Source organism: Jaculus jaculus, chromosome 9, assembly GCF_020740685.1.
Source record: "Jaculus jaculus isolate mJacJac1 chromosome 9, mJacJac1.mat.Y.cur, whole genome shotgun sequence".
In the NCBI taxonomy this organism is placed as follows: domain Eukaryota; kingdom Metazoa; phylum Chordata; class Mammalia; order Rodentia; family Dipodidae; genus Jaculus; species Jaculus jaculus.
In genome coordinates, this window is record NC_059110.1 from 82,292,484 (window position 1) to 82,307,231 (window position 14,748).

At 57.6% G+C, this 14,748-nt stretch overlaps 1 protein-coding gene and 1 long non-coding RNA gene across 2 annotated transcripts; one reads left to right on the forward strand and one right to left on the reverse strand.

The window, feature by feature from the left end:
* Nucleotides 1-24: 24 nt before the first annotated feature.
* On the reverse strand, nt 25-4,547 carry Hic1 (HIC ZBTB transcriptional repressor 1). Its single transcript, XM_004667848.3, has 2 exons — nt 4,421-4,547; nt 25-2,961 (listed from the first exon to the last, which is right to left on the reverse strand). The coding sequence occupies exon 2, from the start codon at nt 2,939-2,941 to the stop codon at nt 797-799; it is 2,145 nt and encodes a 714-aa protein (XP_004667905.1). The 5' UTR covers nt 2,942-2,961; nt 4,421-4,547; the 3' UTR covers nt 25-796.
* Nucleotides 4,548-10,196: 5,649 nt separating this feature from the next.
* On the forward strand, nt 10,197-12,984 carry LOC123463494. Its single transcript, XR_006638971.1, has 2 exons — nt 10,197-10,257; nt 12,606-12,984. It is a non-coding gene; the product is annotated as an uncharacterized LOC123463494 (long non-coding RNA).
* The last annotated feature ends 1,764 nt before the right edge of the window (nt 12,985-14,748 follow it).

The window sequence follows — 14,748 nt, forward strand, 5'->3', positions numbered from 1 at the left end:
CAGGGGCACAAGACAGCTACAGGGTTAGGGACCTTGGTTACTGCTTTATTGCTGTTTGGTTCGAGTATAGAAAATGGAAGCGGCTCTGGAAGAGCCTGTGTACAAGGTAGAAGATATACAAAGGAAGAGAATGGGAGCTAGGGAGACCTCGTTCCAAGCCAGCTAAGGCTGGGCTCAGGATGGGGGCCACCTGGGGGCGCATGCAATAAATATAGTCCGGGACCCCAGGGAGGGAAGGGGACACCGTGGGAGTGGAGACAGGTGGGCCAGGACCGTTAGCCCTGGCTCCAAAACTGCCCACCCTGGTGATGGAGGGAAGGGTTGGCCCTGGGGCTAGTGCCACTTGTGCAAAATGAGGAACTTCACATTATCAGTCCCGGGCGGGCAGAGGCCGAAGGGGGAGGCCTTGGGCCGGCTCAGTCCCCTCCCCTCTCCCCAGCTGTGCCTGACCTCCGACCCCAGCGGGGAGATTTCACAGTGAGAATGGGTGTGGTCGCAAGGGCCGGAGGTAGGGCTGGGAGCGCCCAGACAGTGACACCCTCTCCCCCAAAAGCACGGAGCCGGAAGAGGGGGCCACCGAACCACAGGAAGAGGGGCCGGGGGTCTCCTTTGGTCAAAGCTGATATCAAAAATATAAATCTCCCCTTCCCTATCCCTCCCCCGTCCCGGGATTTCCCCCCCTCTCGCATCCCCGGGCTAAGGCACAAAGCAGTGAGGCCAGGTGAGGCCGCGGATTGGTGGGGCCGCCGCTCCCCAGTACAAGCCGGGTCGCGAGGCCGCACGGGCGAGGGGCGCTCTAGGTGGGAGAGAAACGGTCGATGGTCCGGCCGTCGGGTCCCGCAGCCAGGTGAGCGCCCTGGCTCAGCACCTCGGCCGCCTTGTCGGGGCTGAGGCCCAGCTCCGCGGTGAACTTGGCCAGCGGGTAGAGGCTCTCGAGCGCCACCTTGGGGTCGTGCAGGAAGTGCGTGGTCTGTGCCAGCAGTTCGGCTGCAGCCGCCTTGTCCTGCTGCTTCAGGCTCAGCTGTTCAGCGGTGAGACGGGCCACAGCAAAGACGCCCTCGGGAAAGTCGAGTTTGCCCTTGCCATCGGGGCCGGGGACGCCGGGTAGACCCCCGAGACCTGCCAGCGCCCCGGCCGCCCCGGCCGCGCCACCTACGGCATGCATCTTCATGTGGCTGATGAGGTTGCGTTGCTGTGCAAACTTGCCACCACACACCTGGCACTCGTAGGGTTTCTCCCCCGAGTGGATGCGCATGTGCTCTGTGAGGCGGTACTGGCGCGTGAAGCGCATGCCGCACGCGTCGCACGCGAAGGGCTTCAGGCCTAAGTGGCTGCGCATGTGGCGTGTCATGGTGCCGCGCTGCGTGAACTTCTTCCCGCAGATGGTGCAAGGATAGGGCCGCGTGAGCCAGTGCGTCTTCTCATGCTGCCTCAGCGTGGCCGGGTCCTTGTAGCTCTTGTCGCAGGATGCGCAGCGATACGGCCGAAGCAGCTCTCCCAAGCTGCCCGGGGGCCCAGCGACCTTGTCCCCACCTCCGCCAAAAGGGGGCCCGAGGCCAGCAGCTCCGGCAGCGACCTCAGCCGCCTCGCCCCTACCATACAGCGCCTCCTCTTCCTCCACGTGAGCCTCCACATGCGCATTCAGCTGTTCCGAGCTGGGGAAACCTTTGCCACACGGGATGCACACGTACAGATTGTCACCGAAGGTCTCAGGCTCTCCATAGGCCAAGTGTGGGCATGGATAGCCCTCGAGGTGGCCGCCAGGTGGGCTGGGATCCTCGCTGCTGCCAGTTTCCTCGCTGCTGCTCTTGTAGTCATCGCCGTCGGCACCTGTGCCTGGCCCGTCCAGGCTGCCTGGGTAGCGTGGGGGTGGCACCAGGCCGAGTGGGGGACCCCCGGGTGAGGCGACCGGGTCCCCGCCACGTTCCTCGCATCTCTCGCCTGGGGATCCGCGATCCCGGCCCAGCTCATCGCCGTAGCTACCCAGGCCCGGCTCGTGTTTCATCCAGCGGTAGAGGAGGCTGGACCCGTCGGGGCGGCCGGGGGGCTCGGGTCCCGGACTGCTGCTGCCGCCGCGAAATGGATCTGGAGTGGGCGCGGACTCCTCCAGCTTTTGGAAGGGCAGCGGCGGCAAGGGCGGCAGGGCGAGCGGCGGCTCCTTGTAGGAGGCCGGACCCGCGCTGGGCGGGCTGTCTGGGCGCGGGGGCAGCTCGCGTTCACTCAGAGGTCGCTCGGGAGCCGAAGAACCTGGTGGGCTCTTCTTAGACAGGTCCAGACCGCAGAGCGGAGAGCAGCGGCGCTCCGGGGCACAAAGTGAGGTTGCTGGGCCCGGGCCCGAGGCGTACAGCTCCGCGCAGTGCGTGTTGACCGCGGCCTCCGGGCCTGACGGCGGCTCCGCGGTGGGCGGCGGCGGAGGCCCGGCCGGGGATGAGTAGCAGGCCTGGATGACGGGCGTAGCGGCCCTGAGGCCTCGGCCAGGCCGTCCGAAGGGCGCGTAGCCGCCGCCGCCGCTGCCGCCTCCGCGCAGGTGGCAGTACTTGCCGTGGCGCTTGAGGCGCTTCTTGCACAGAGCCACGAGGTCAGGGATCTGCAGGTAGCTGGCGGCGGCCAGCACGGCGCCCAGACTCGGCTCGGCCCCAGGGGCCACCGCTGCCGCTGCCGCTGCCTCTGCTCCGTCAGCCAGGCGGCCGGTGTAGATGAAATCCAGCACCAGGCGGAACACGGCCGGGCTCACCATGTCATGGTCCAGGTTTAGCAGGTTGTCATGCACCACCAAAGACTTGAGGTAGGCGCTGCTGGCTGCCAGCACATTCTTGTGCGCGCGGAAGAGGGCGTTTTGCACCACGATGATCACGTCGCACAAGAAGCCCTTGGTGCGCTGATTGTTGAGCTGCAACAGCAGCTGCCTCGAGTGGCCCGGCGCCTCCATCGTGTCCAGCATCGTCTGCCCAGCACACTCTCCTGTGGGGGACAAACACCAGCTGGGTAAGAGCCACGCAGCGTCCTGGCTGCCTGTACCCAGCTCGCTCGGCACTTCTCCCCTCCACTTCCCCTTCCTTCCCCTCAGCTGAGCATGGAGCACCTCGGCCTAGGCACTGGCAGAGGAGAATCAAGGGCCTGTGAGAGTGGGAGCCTAGGCCTCCTGGCCCCACACCAGCAGAAGAGCTGGAGAACGTCTGCGGATGGAGAGGAGGCCAGGCTGGCCTATGTGCCCCAGGCCCAGACACCGTAGGGCACTCGAGCTGGGTGCTGGAGACTTCCAAGGAGAAAACTGTTCAGGTGAAGTGACCCTTTCGGAGACAGTTTACCCGACTTAAGTAAAATGTCCGCTTCAAGAAAAGTCATTCAAGGCCGAGAAGTTTGCTCAAGTGAGGGGGAGAAAGGGAGCTGAGTAAGAAGCGCCTCCCGCCTCGGGAGAAGTTGCCCCAGTTGGGGTAGATGATAGGGAGGACGGGAGCGTGGTGCCCACCGAGGCGCCGCCCTGGCCGGAGGCTGTCAGGCCCTCGTTTGGGCCCGCGGCAGCGGCACGGGGAGAGGAGACAGCGGCCGCCGTGGCGGGCAGAGCGCGAAGGCCGGGCCCAGGCGCGGGGAGGGCGTTATATCAGGGCAGGAGGCTGAGGCAGGAAGCAGGTGGGGGGGAGGGGGGAGCCACGCAGCTCCCAAGGGAGGGAGGGGGCAGCGCCCCGGGCGGGCACGGCGCACAGCCGGTTTGCGGCCCTGACCCCGGCCTGCGCCCCACCCGCGCTCCGGCCCCAGCCCCGGCCTCCGCTCCACATCCACCACCGACCGGGCGCCTCCCTCCCCAGCTCCCCTAGGCCCATTCTCCCCTGAAAATCTGCCGCCCCAAACTTGGGAAAACTTTCCCAACTTCAGACTGAGCGGGGTGGGGAGCGCGCCAGTCCCAGCCTCCTCCGGCTCCCGGCTTTTCCTTTTGGTCCCCAATTCCAGCAACCAGGCGGCCGCGGGGCCCGAGCCAAGTCCTGACCTCCCCTGCCCGCCTGCTCACCCTTATTCCCCGCCTGGCCCGCAGGGCCTCGCGGCCCGTTACCTGCGGCCGGGCAGCGGCCGGGCTTCCCTCCCCGCGGCGGTGGCAGCTCCTAGCCCGCGCCCCACCCGCCCCGCTGCCAGGCGCCGAGCTGTGCCAGGGCAGCGCCCCTGCCAGCCCCGCCCGCCAGCTCCCCTTCCCTTCCCCTCTCTTCAGCCCATGTGCGGGCGGGCAGAGCCGGCCCCGGGCCCGCTGACCCCGCCGTGAACCCGGCGCGGAGCAGCGGTCCGGCAGTCCGGAGTCCTTTAGGGAAGACCCCCAGAGCCCTGCACGCCCGCCGCGATGGGAGCGCCCGCTCCCAGAGGATGCGCCCGAGGACCAGACTTGTCCGGAGTCCCTTGTCCCTCCCTCCCTGTCGCCTGCTCGAGGACCCACCTGGGGAGCATGTCGGAAGCCCCGGACCCGGCTGCCGGCGGATCCAGGGGGGACGTGGCTGCGCTGCGCTGCCCTCCGCCCGCCAGGCCCCCGGTCGGTCTGTCCTGCTGGTCCGTCCTCCCCGCGTCCTGGTCGCGTCTCAGCCCCGCCGCGCTTTCCGCACACTCTTATCTGGAGCGGCCCGGACCGGCGAGCGCTGCTGCGGCGACGGCGCCACCTTGCGGCCAAGGGAGAATGTGCGCGGCCGCGCGGCAACCTCGCTGGCGCGCACCTGGGCTGGAGCCTTCACAGATGCGGAGCTGAGCTGGGGCCCTCTGTGCAGGTTCACGCTTCCAGATGTACCCCACCTGGGGACCCAGATTCTGGACCTGCAAGTCCCAAAAATCCCGGAGTTTTGAGCTGAGTGCTCCCGAGTACATATTTCTATGTACACAGGCCCAAGTCTGGAAAAGTCCTGCCTTCAAACAGTGGACTCGGAAGCCAGGAATTTTGGTGGCACATAAGAGGTGGAGGCAAGAGGATCAGGGGTTCAAGGTCAGCCTCAGCTACATAAACCCTATTTCCAATGTATATATATATATACACAGCCGGGCGTGGTGGCGCACGCCTTTAATCCCAGCACTCGGGAGGCAGAGGCAGGAGAATCACCATGAGTTCCAGGCCACCCTGAGACTACATAGTGAATTACAGGTCAGCCTGGGCTAGAGTGAGACCCTACCTCAAAAAAAAAAAAAAAGATGGTGGAAGTGTGCACTTTAGAAACGATAGATGGTAAGAGGGAGGGAAGTATTCCTAAATGAGATCTCGAGGGACCTTTCTTAGGTATTCACGGATTGACTGTCCACTTGGAGTCAAACCCCAAAGAACACGCCCATTCTCACCCATATATGATGCGATATCTATGAGCAGCATAAATCCGGTGGCACCTAGACCCTGTCCAGGCGGTGACACTTGCTGGTGCGCATATTTACCCAAACACTCCGCCCCCTCCTTGAGTCTCAGCTCCCTGGGACCAGGCCATTTAGAGCCCTCCGTCACCCTGGACAGAGATGTTACAAAAAAAAAAACAAAAAAAAAAAAACCCACGCCGAACATGTTGAGCTCCAGAGGGACCCTCGAATATTCGACTGGAAATGGCTGAACACCGTGCTAGCTGTTCGGGGGAACATGGTGACTGGTGACTTTTTGTCCAACCCACCCATTCGAGAAACATAACAGGTGGCTTGGGACCCATCTCCTCCCGCCCTCCAAAAAGGTCCTCCATGCCACATGAAGGCTCGATGCTAGAGAATGGCGTCTCTTCTGAGAGGGAGGAGACCGGCATTGGCTCGAGGGTGCTAGCCCACTACGCCGGAAGCGTCTGGGGCGGAGGCATTGGGACTGTTGCAAGCCCCACGGCTCGGTGGCGCACGCTCCGCCTTCTCCCCGCACCTCCTGACCCCCGCCTACACGCGGTGTGTGTTGCGGGGTGGGGGGTGTCCCCGAGACCGCCCGCAGCTTCTGATTGGTTACGCCTAGCTTAGCGGCCGAGCCTGAGAGGTTCGGGCGCCGTGTTGCTATGGTAACCGAGGAGGTTCGCGGGGATCCAGTCTCTCCGAGGCCTTGGAGAGCTTAGCAACAGTTCCGAGCCGCGGGCCGGGCGGGGAGCGTGCTCGCCGCCCCCTGCGCTGTCCTCGAGCCCCCACACCCCCGCTAAAGGTAGAGGCTGAGTCACTCCGCCGGCCCGAGGCTGCCTGCCGGGCGACTAGCTGTACCGAGGACACCAAGGTCTTGGGCGCCCTCCAGAGGCTCCGATTGCTCCGCAGGAGGCTTCAAGACTTCTGTGCTTGATAGGCACAGGCTTCTGGTCCAAGCAAGTCCACCTGACCCTTGCTTGTCTTGGGTCTGCCTCCCACATTTTACGCCGCATACTCCGGATTCATCTTAACCACTTACTCCTCTGACCCTCTCTACCTTACTAACCAAACAACCACTGAGATACCAAAGATGAAAACGGTGGACTACACAGCCCCCCTCCTGGAAAAGTGGACCGACATCTCTGCCAAAGGCTGGCCAGGGACTGAAGTAGAAGATTGTACGGGGTTTTGGGGAATGATGAGAACATGCATCAGAAAGACTCGTGGGGCTGGGCTTTGGCAGATGTATAAGAGTTCTCCTACGTAGGAAGGTAAAACTGCTATAGATAAAGGTTGTGACAATAAAACACCATCTAGGAGGCCAAATACCAAAGGGTAAACAGGACGTCTCTGATCTTGTCTGTAACTTTAATCTTTTCTCCTTTTATTGAGGTTAGGTCATTTGAACATGGAAAACAGTCCGCTTGAGTTTGGCATGGTGGCGCAAGTCTTTAATCCCAGCACTTGAGAGGTAGAGGTAGGAGGATCGCAGTGAGTTCGAGGCCACGCTGAGACTACATAGTGGATTCCAGGTCAGCCTGGGCTAGTGAGAGACCCTACCTCCAAAACCAAACAAACAAACAAAAAATACACTTGATGTCTTTGGAGTCTGTCCACTGCTGACCCATCCCGGGAGACTTTGTGCACAAGGTCTTTTTGATCATTCAACACTTGCCCCAGGACCATAACCTAGTTAACTCACACTAGCCTTGTTCTCATTGTATAGATCTATAGATTTCTAGAGGGGGGGCTTTAAAGCCCTGACCCCTCCTTGGTCAGCAACCTCGGTCAGGGCCCCCGACTGTGGACTCCACTCATCACTCCACCACTTTTTCCTCCTTCCTCAGTGCCACGGGTCAGCCTGGTGCAACGTCTTCCCTGCTCCCGACCAGCTTCGCTCTTGAACACACGGCCCCATTTGGCTGGAGCTGGGCTGTTGATTTCCTGGCTACTGTACTGAACTTTGCCCCACATGGCATGGGCTCTTCTGGCCACCGCTGATCCTCAGCAGACCTAACTCTTCAGTGTAGTGGTCCCAGACACCCTCTCTGCCGAGCTGCTGAGCCTTTGGTCTCCACTCTCCCATGAGCTCTGCGAGTGCCTACTCCAAGAAGCCCTGAGGTAGCCCCTGATTGCCAGTGCTGGGCACTGCCAACCTGTCCTCCTCTCTGCTTGTCAGGCTGCCTTTCCTTTTGCCTGCTGCTCCTGTCGCTTTTCTCATACACAACTACTCCTCAACTTCTTTGCCTGCCTTCTGGTTGACAACTGCAAACGAGTACCTTCTCTTTCTAACCCAGTCATGCGAAATCCTTCCAAGCCTCCTGGGCTCTTCAGCTCCCAGAGCCACAGCTCTGGGTGCAACCTAGAACCCCTAAGCTGAGTCCAGCTTCCTTTCCTAGATCCCCCTAGGAGACAGTTACCACACCACAGTGGTCATGTGGAATGTGACGTCACAGAGCTGTCTGGTCTAGGAACTGAAGAGGGGAGTTTGGGGACTACGGAGTGAAGACCCCCGAGGGCCAGGCAAGGCAGGGTTGATTCTCCAGGAGTCCCAGAGCTCCGGAAGGGGAAAGTGAATAAACATGTAATAGGGCCTCGCCCTCCTCGCACCATCCTCCCCCGGCCCCGGCCTGGCCCGCAGTTCCGGAAAGTTAACCCCTTGGAAGCCAAGATAGGGCTGGTGTGCTCCCTTTACTCGATCCTGCTTCCGTGAACACCCTCCTCCCGCTCCCAGCTCGCTGTCGCTCCGTTCCCCCACCCCCCCGCCTTGCCACTATAAATAGTCCCTTTTCCCGTTTCCTAAATTCCCCGCTGACGTCGGCAGCGCGTCAGTGTGTAGGAGCCGCGGCCGCATGAATGAGCCGCCGCACGAGTACTACGCGCGCCTATAAAAGCCGCGCGGGCGCCGGCCCGGCTGCGGGAGGCGAGCGGCCGCCAGGTAAGGGGGACTGGCCAGCGGGCGGCGGACGGGAGGGTCGCTCCCGAGTGCGGAAGGGGACAGCGGTGGGCGACAGGGAACGAGGGTTTTTGTTTTTTTGGTTTTTTGTTGTTGTTGTTTCTTCAGCTGGTGGAGCCAAAACCAGAGGCTGATGACACGGGTCAGCACCTGCCAGGAGCCCAGACCTTTGAAGACGCAGCCACTTTGGAAGAGCACCGAGCAGAGGACAGACCCACCCCTCAACTCCCTGAGGGCTCCCGCACCACCATCTTCCTGAGAAAGTGGGGACAAACAAGATGCTGGCGTCCCGGGAGACGCCGCCCCCCCTCGTTTTGTCCCCCTTCCCACAGCGCAGTGACTCAGCCTAGCTGCCCCCGACTAAGCGGGGGGGGGGGGGGCGCCGGCGACAAAGTGCCACCCGCTCTCAAGCCCTGGCTGCGGGCTCTCAGGACTCTTGCCCAGCATGCCTGCCCGGGAGCCACCCCCCACCCCATGCCCGTCCCGTCACGCCCGGCTGTCCCAGCACTGCACCCGCGACTTCCCTCTTCCAAAGAGAGAGGAGCTGTCCTCTCAGGACCAGGCGGGGCGGGGCCTCGGCCCGGCCGCCCCGCCCCACCCCCACCGCCCCCTCCCCCACCGCCGGAAATGCCTCCCCTCTGCACATCTTTGACGTCACAGAACTCTGACGTCAGAGATCGCATGCCCGTCCAGGAGCTCTGGGAACCCAGAAGGGGATGGGAGACGTAGGGGAAGGAAGAGCGCGGGCGACATCCCCGTTGCCCGGGCAGCGCGCCGGCACCTTGGCTCTAGACTGCTTACTGCCCGGGCCACCCTCAGTAACAGTCTCCAGTCACGGCCACCGACGCCTGGCCCAGCCCCGGCCCCAGGACCGTGGACCCCGGCCACCCACCGCGCCCCGGGGCCCCTCTCCCTGCACGCTGCCGCTGTCCGCGGTGCTGATGCAGCGCGAGCGCCTCCCCTCCCCTCGGGCTGTCCGGTTCAGGTGCACCCCCCCCAGGCAGTGACGGGCGCTGGCCCCCCACGCCCGCTGCCACGGCCCCCGCGCCGCCCTCCCGTCCTCCCGCGGTGCTGACGTCAGCCTGCCCTGAGCTGCCGCGGTGCCGTCAGCGGCGCGCCCCGCCCCCGCGTCTCCAGGGCAACCGTGGCTTTCGATTGTTACTGTGGGAACCGGAGGTAACAGTCTACAGCCATGGTCGCCCCGCAGTACGCCCACGCGCCGCACCACGCCGCCGCCTTTCTGCCCGCCCGCCAGGCCGGGGATGGGGGAGACGCTGAGCGAAAGGAGGCGGGTCCGGCGCCAGGAGGTGTGCGCGGTGAGTCTGGGAGGCCGACCCCCCACCCGGAAAGTCGGCTGCCATCCTCGTGGACACGGAGGAAGCACGGTCCACGGAATATCAGGGCGCCTGCCTCGGTTGACTGTCCTGTTGTCCCAGTCGAGGTACCGCTGGAGGGGCGACAAGAGAACGGGCTGCTTCTGTGTGACTCATCACTGTGGTGGTGGTGATTGTGGAGGGGCGGGCGCTGCTAGGACCAGAGATTGTGAAAGAACGCTGTTTGCCTCCTGGGGTAGGAGCCACAGCAGGTAGAGGGCACAGAGCAAACTTGAATCTGTTTCCCGATTACAGCCACAGACTCCCCTAAGTTTTCTCCTTGTCTTTGAAGGATGGTAAGAAAGGTCCTTAACTCACAAGAAGGTGGTAGGGCAGTGAAGTTTACCGGGTCTTTAAAAGCATTGCACCTATTAGCATTCTCACCTTAGTCTGGCTCTAGGCGCTGAGTTCCAATTTGCCTTTCTCCTATTTTCCCTACAGGTTCTGTCTGGGAAGTGTGAGCAATGATCTCTACAAAAAAAAAAAAAAAAAAAAAAATTGTGTATGAGCCCGCCATAGTGGCATACGCCTTTAATCCCAGCACTCGGGAGGCAGAGGTCGGAGGATCGCCGTGAGTTTGAGGCCACCCTGCGACTACAGAGTTAATTCCAGGTCAGTCTGGGCTAAGGTGAGACCTTACCTCACCCCCCCCCCCAAAGTGTATGGTCCTGTTTTTGCAAACTGAGGGTGGCAGAGAGTAATAGAGGGATGGTCACGGATAGTGTTGGGGAGTGGCTATTACACCTCAACACCCATTGATCCAAGTTTGGTTTTTTTGTTTGTTTGTTTGTTTTTTCATCTCCACATTCTCCATCTAAATCAATTCTAAGAGCCTGAGCTGTTTGTTTATTGTTTGTTTTGTTTTTTGGTTTTTCGAGGTAGGTTTTCCTCCTAGCCCAGGCTGACCTGGAATTCACTATGTAGTCTCAGGGTGGCCTTGAACTCATAGTGATCCTCCTGCCTTTGCCTCCCAAGTGCTGGGATTAAAGGCATGCACCACCACGCCAGGCTTCCTGTGCTGGCTTTTCAGCTAATTCCATAACACACCACACTCTGCTCAGGATCCTAAGGTCTTAGGCTGCAGTACATGATTGTGGGTTCCAGTGGCCGTCTCTGGGAGAGCTTACACGTGCAGGTGGGAATGGTACAATGGGGAGCACAAGCATCTATCTTCCCAGCTTTACCCAGTGGTTAGAGTGGTCATGTTTTGCTTCTGATGCTGCTGTTTTCAAATTTATTTATTTATTTGAGAGAGGGAGCAGATAGATAAATAGAGGGAGAATGGGCACACCAGGGCCTTTAGCCACTGCAAACAAATTCCAGACACATGCACCACCTTTGCATCTCGCTTATGTGGGTGCTGGGGCATTGAACGTGGGTCCTTAGGCTTCACAGGCAAGCACCTTAACTGCTAAGCCAGCTCTCCAGCCCTAAATTTTATTTTATTATATTTTATTTTATTTTATGTACGGTCTTATTCTAGCCCAGGCTGACCTGGAATTCAATATGTAGTCTCATGGTGGCCTTGAATTCATGATGATCCTCCTACCTGTGCCTCCTGAGTCCTGGGATTAAAGGCGTGCACCATCATGCCTGGCTGCTTCTGACTCTTCTATATGATGGAATGATAATCCTTCTTGGCAAGTCTATTGTGAGGATCAACTAGGAAGTGAAAACCTTTGAAAAACATCAAAATTTTTTTTTACATTAAAAAATTTTTAAAGCCAGGCGTGGTGGCGCACGCCTTTAATCCCAGCACTCGGGAGGCAGAGGTAGGAGGATCGCCGAGAGTTCAAGGCCACCCTGAGACTACATAGTGAATTCCAGGTCAGCCTGAGCCAGAGTGAGACCCTAACTCGAAAAACCAAAAAAAAAAAAAAAAAAAAAAAAATTTATTATCACCTTCTATAATTATAAACAATATCCCATGGTAATGCCCTCCCTCCCCTCACTTTCCCCTTTGAACCTCCATTCTCCATCATATCCCTTCTCCCTCTCAATCAATCTTTCTTTTATTTATTTATTTTTATGTTTTTTTAAAAATTTTTATTAGCATTTTCCATGATTATAAAAAAAAAAATCCCATGGTAATTCCCTCCCTCCCCCCACCCACACTTTCCCCTTTGAAATTCCATTCAAAATGGTTTTTTTGTTTTCCTTTCCAGGTAGGGTCTCACTGTAGCTCAGGCTGACCTGGAATTAACTATGTAGTCTCAGGGTGGCCTTGAACTCACAGCAATCCTCCTCCCTCTGCCTTCCAAGTAAGTGCTGTGATTAAAGGTGTGTACCACCACGCCTGGTTACAAAATGCTATTTTGATCTTATACATTCATTAGGCTGTACACATGATTGTGAGTGGAGGTCCTTAGGAGATCCCCAGCTCTGGGCACTCAGGCAGATGCTGGGGGCTGGGGCTGAAGGGCTCTTTGCTAGGGGACTCTCCCCAAAACTCTAGGAACCCAAAGTGTAGTCAAGAAAGGTGGGGATGGGGCTGGAGAGATGGCTTAGTGGTTAAGCGCTTGCCTGTGAAGCCTAAGGACCCCGGTTCGAGGCTCGGTTCCCCAGGTCCCACGTTAGCCAGATGCACAAGGGGGCGCACGCGTCTGGAGTTCGTTTGCAGAGGCTGGAAGCCCTGGCACGCCCATACTCTCTCTCTCTCTATCTGTCTTTCTCTCCGTGTCTGTCGCTCTCAAATAAATAAATAAAAATTTAAAAAAAAAAAAAAAAGAAAGGTGGGGATGTTCTGAAAAGAGGCCAAGTTGTTTGCAAATTGAACCCCTGTGAAGAATGTGGGCAAAGGCACAGAGCCATAGGGCTGACTGTACAGTGTTGTAATTGCTTAGTGTCTCAGAAATCATTCTGTGCTTCTCCCACCCACATATTTTATGGATTGGGAAACTGAGGCTCAGGCAGGATATTCAGTCCAAGAAGTGAACAGTGGTTTTGCTTATCTTCCACAGGTCAGCAGAGAAACAATGACTACAACCTGATGTGGTGCTGTACATCTGTAATCTCAACTACCCAGGAGGATGAGACAAGAGAAGCACTGGACCCCGGAAGTTCCAAGCCAGTTGGGGCAACTTTGTGAGACTGCTGTCTCAAAAGAGAGAAGGGTGGGGGAGAGGAGGGAGGGAGGGGAAAGAATGGCAATACCAAGCAAAAATGTGAGTTCTTGGATCTGAATCATGTAGCTGTGGGTAAGTTACTTAGCCCATGCATGACACCTTATTGTAAAATTGAGTTACTAGGTTAATAACAGTACATAAATTACAGACAATAAAGGGGGCTGGGCATGGAGCTCAATGCTTAGCATGCCCTGTACTTCAATACCAGAAATTAGACAATGGTAAGGCTGCTTGCTTGTCACAATGTCTGGAATACAGTTAGTACTAAATGTTACCTCTAGCTTCTAGGCCTCATTTGCCTTAGCTACAAATTGAAAATATTAGCCAGCGGTGGTGGTGCAAACACCTTTAGTCCCAGCACTTGGGAGACAGAGGTAGAAGGATCCCTGTTAGTTCAAGAACAGCATGGGGCCAGAGTGAGACCCTACCTCAACCCCCCCCCCAATTGAAAATAATAGGACAGTGATTCTTCAGAGGACCTTGCCTTCCCTCCATTGAGGGTTGTGAGTCATATGAAGGGCTCTTTCCTAAAAACACCTATTTACTAGAAGCTTTTCTTTCTTTTTGTGTAGGTTTTTTGAGGTAAGGTCTCATTCTAGCCCAGGCTGATCTGAAATTTCCTATGTAGTCTCAGGGTGGACTCAAACTCAGTGATCCTTTTACCTCAGCCTCCAGAGTAATGGGATGAAAGGCATGTTGCCACCATGCTCCACAACCAGAGGCTTTTCTCTATCCAAGGCAGTGGTTTTCAAATAATACTTAGATCAGGGATGACCAGGGGTGGTTTGTCCCATTGTCAAGTAGGCCTGTTGGCCACAGGAACCCAAACCTCAATAGATGCTCCTAATGGTCCATGGAATCTGTGCATGGATGGTTGGGGGGCCAGGTGTTGGAGTACTATGTTAAACAAGATGGGAGGTGATATACCACTTTTTGGGAGCTATTAACCTGGCCATCCTGATCCTCAGGAGGAACCTCATCCCAAACATGAGCATGTTTACCTAGAAAGGGTCTGCCCTGGCCACTTCCCCCTTTAAATCCATTCTCTCTTCATGGCTCTTTCTTTATGCCTCACAGAATCCCATGAAGCAGCAGCTGGGGTGTGACAGTCACCCTCCCTCCCCATCTGGGGCCCAGCTGACAGATGTGACAGAAAAGTCAGAAATCCCAATGGGCCAAACCCAACAGGTTTAAGAGGAGTGATTCAGTCAGTTGGAGTCTTCCCCCCCCCCCCCCCCCCCCCCCCCCCGCCTCTTGGATTTTTCAAGTTGGGTCTCGCTCTAGCTCAGGCTGACCTGGAATTCACTATGTAGTCTCAGGGAAGCCTCAAACTCATGATGATACTCCTACTTCTGCCTCCCGAATGCTGAGAATAAAGGCATGAGCTACCATGCCTGGCTTGCAGTCTCCTTTTTGCCAAGGAAGAAATCCTTTTTAAGTGTAAGGCAGAGGCCAAGTTCTTAACCCACCCCAAAAAGTTTTATAGGTTCAAGTCCAATAAACTGGGTCTCTGGTAGTAATTCCAGTCTATCTTGAACGGCTTCCGTCTGTGATGAGAAGCCTCAAGCTGGGTAACATAAGGGATGTGACTTGTCAGAATTCTAAGTGCTAACCCTAACTCCTGCTCAGTCACTAAGCTCCCTGGAAACACTATGGCTGAGGATTGTGTTGTGAAGTTCTATAAAGGACCAGTTTTCTTTTTTTTTTTTTTTTAATTTTTTTTTAAATTTATTTATTTGAGAGCGACAGACACAGGGAGAAAGACAGATAGAGGGAGAGAGAATGGGCGCGCCAGGGCTTCCAGCCTCTGCAAACGAACTCCAGACGCGTGCGCCCCCTTGTGCATCTGGTTAACGTGGGACCTGGGGAACCGAGCCTCGAACTGGGGTCCTTAGGCTTCACAGGCAAGCGCTTAACCGCTAAGCCATCTCTCCAGCTCAAGGACCAGTTTTCTATCTATAGAGGCAGGAAAGAAGTC

What these genes read in the sequence shown, in the direction of transcription:
- Hic1 (XM_004667848.3), bottom strand. Translation starts at nt 2,941, where the DNA reads ATGCTGGACACGATGGAGGCGCCGGGCCACTCGAGGCAGCTGCTGTTG.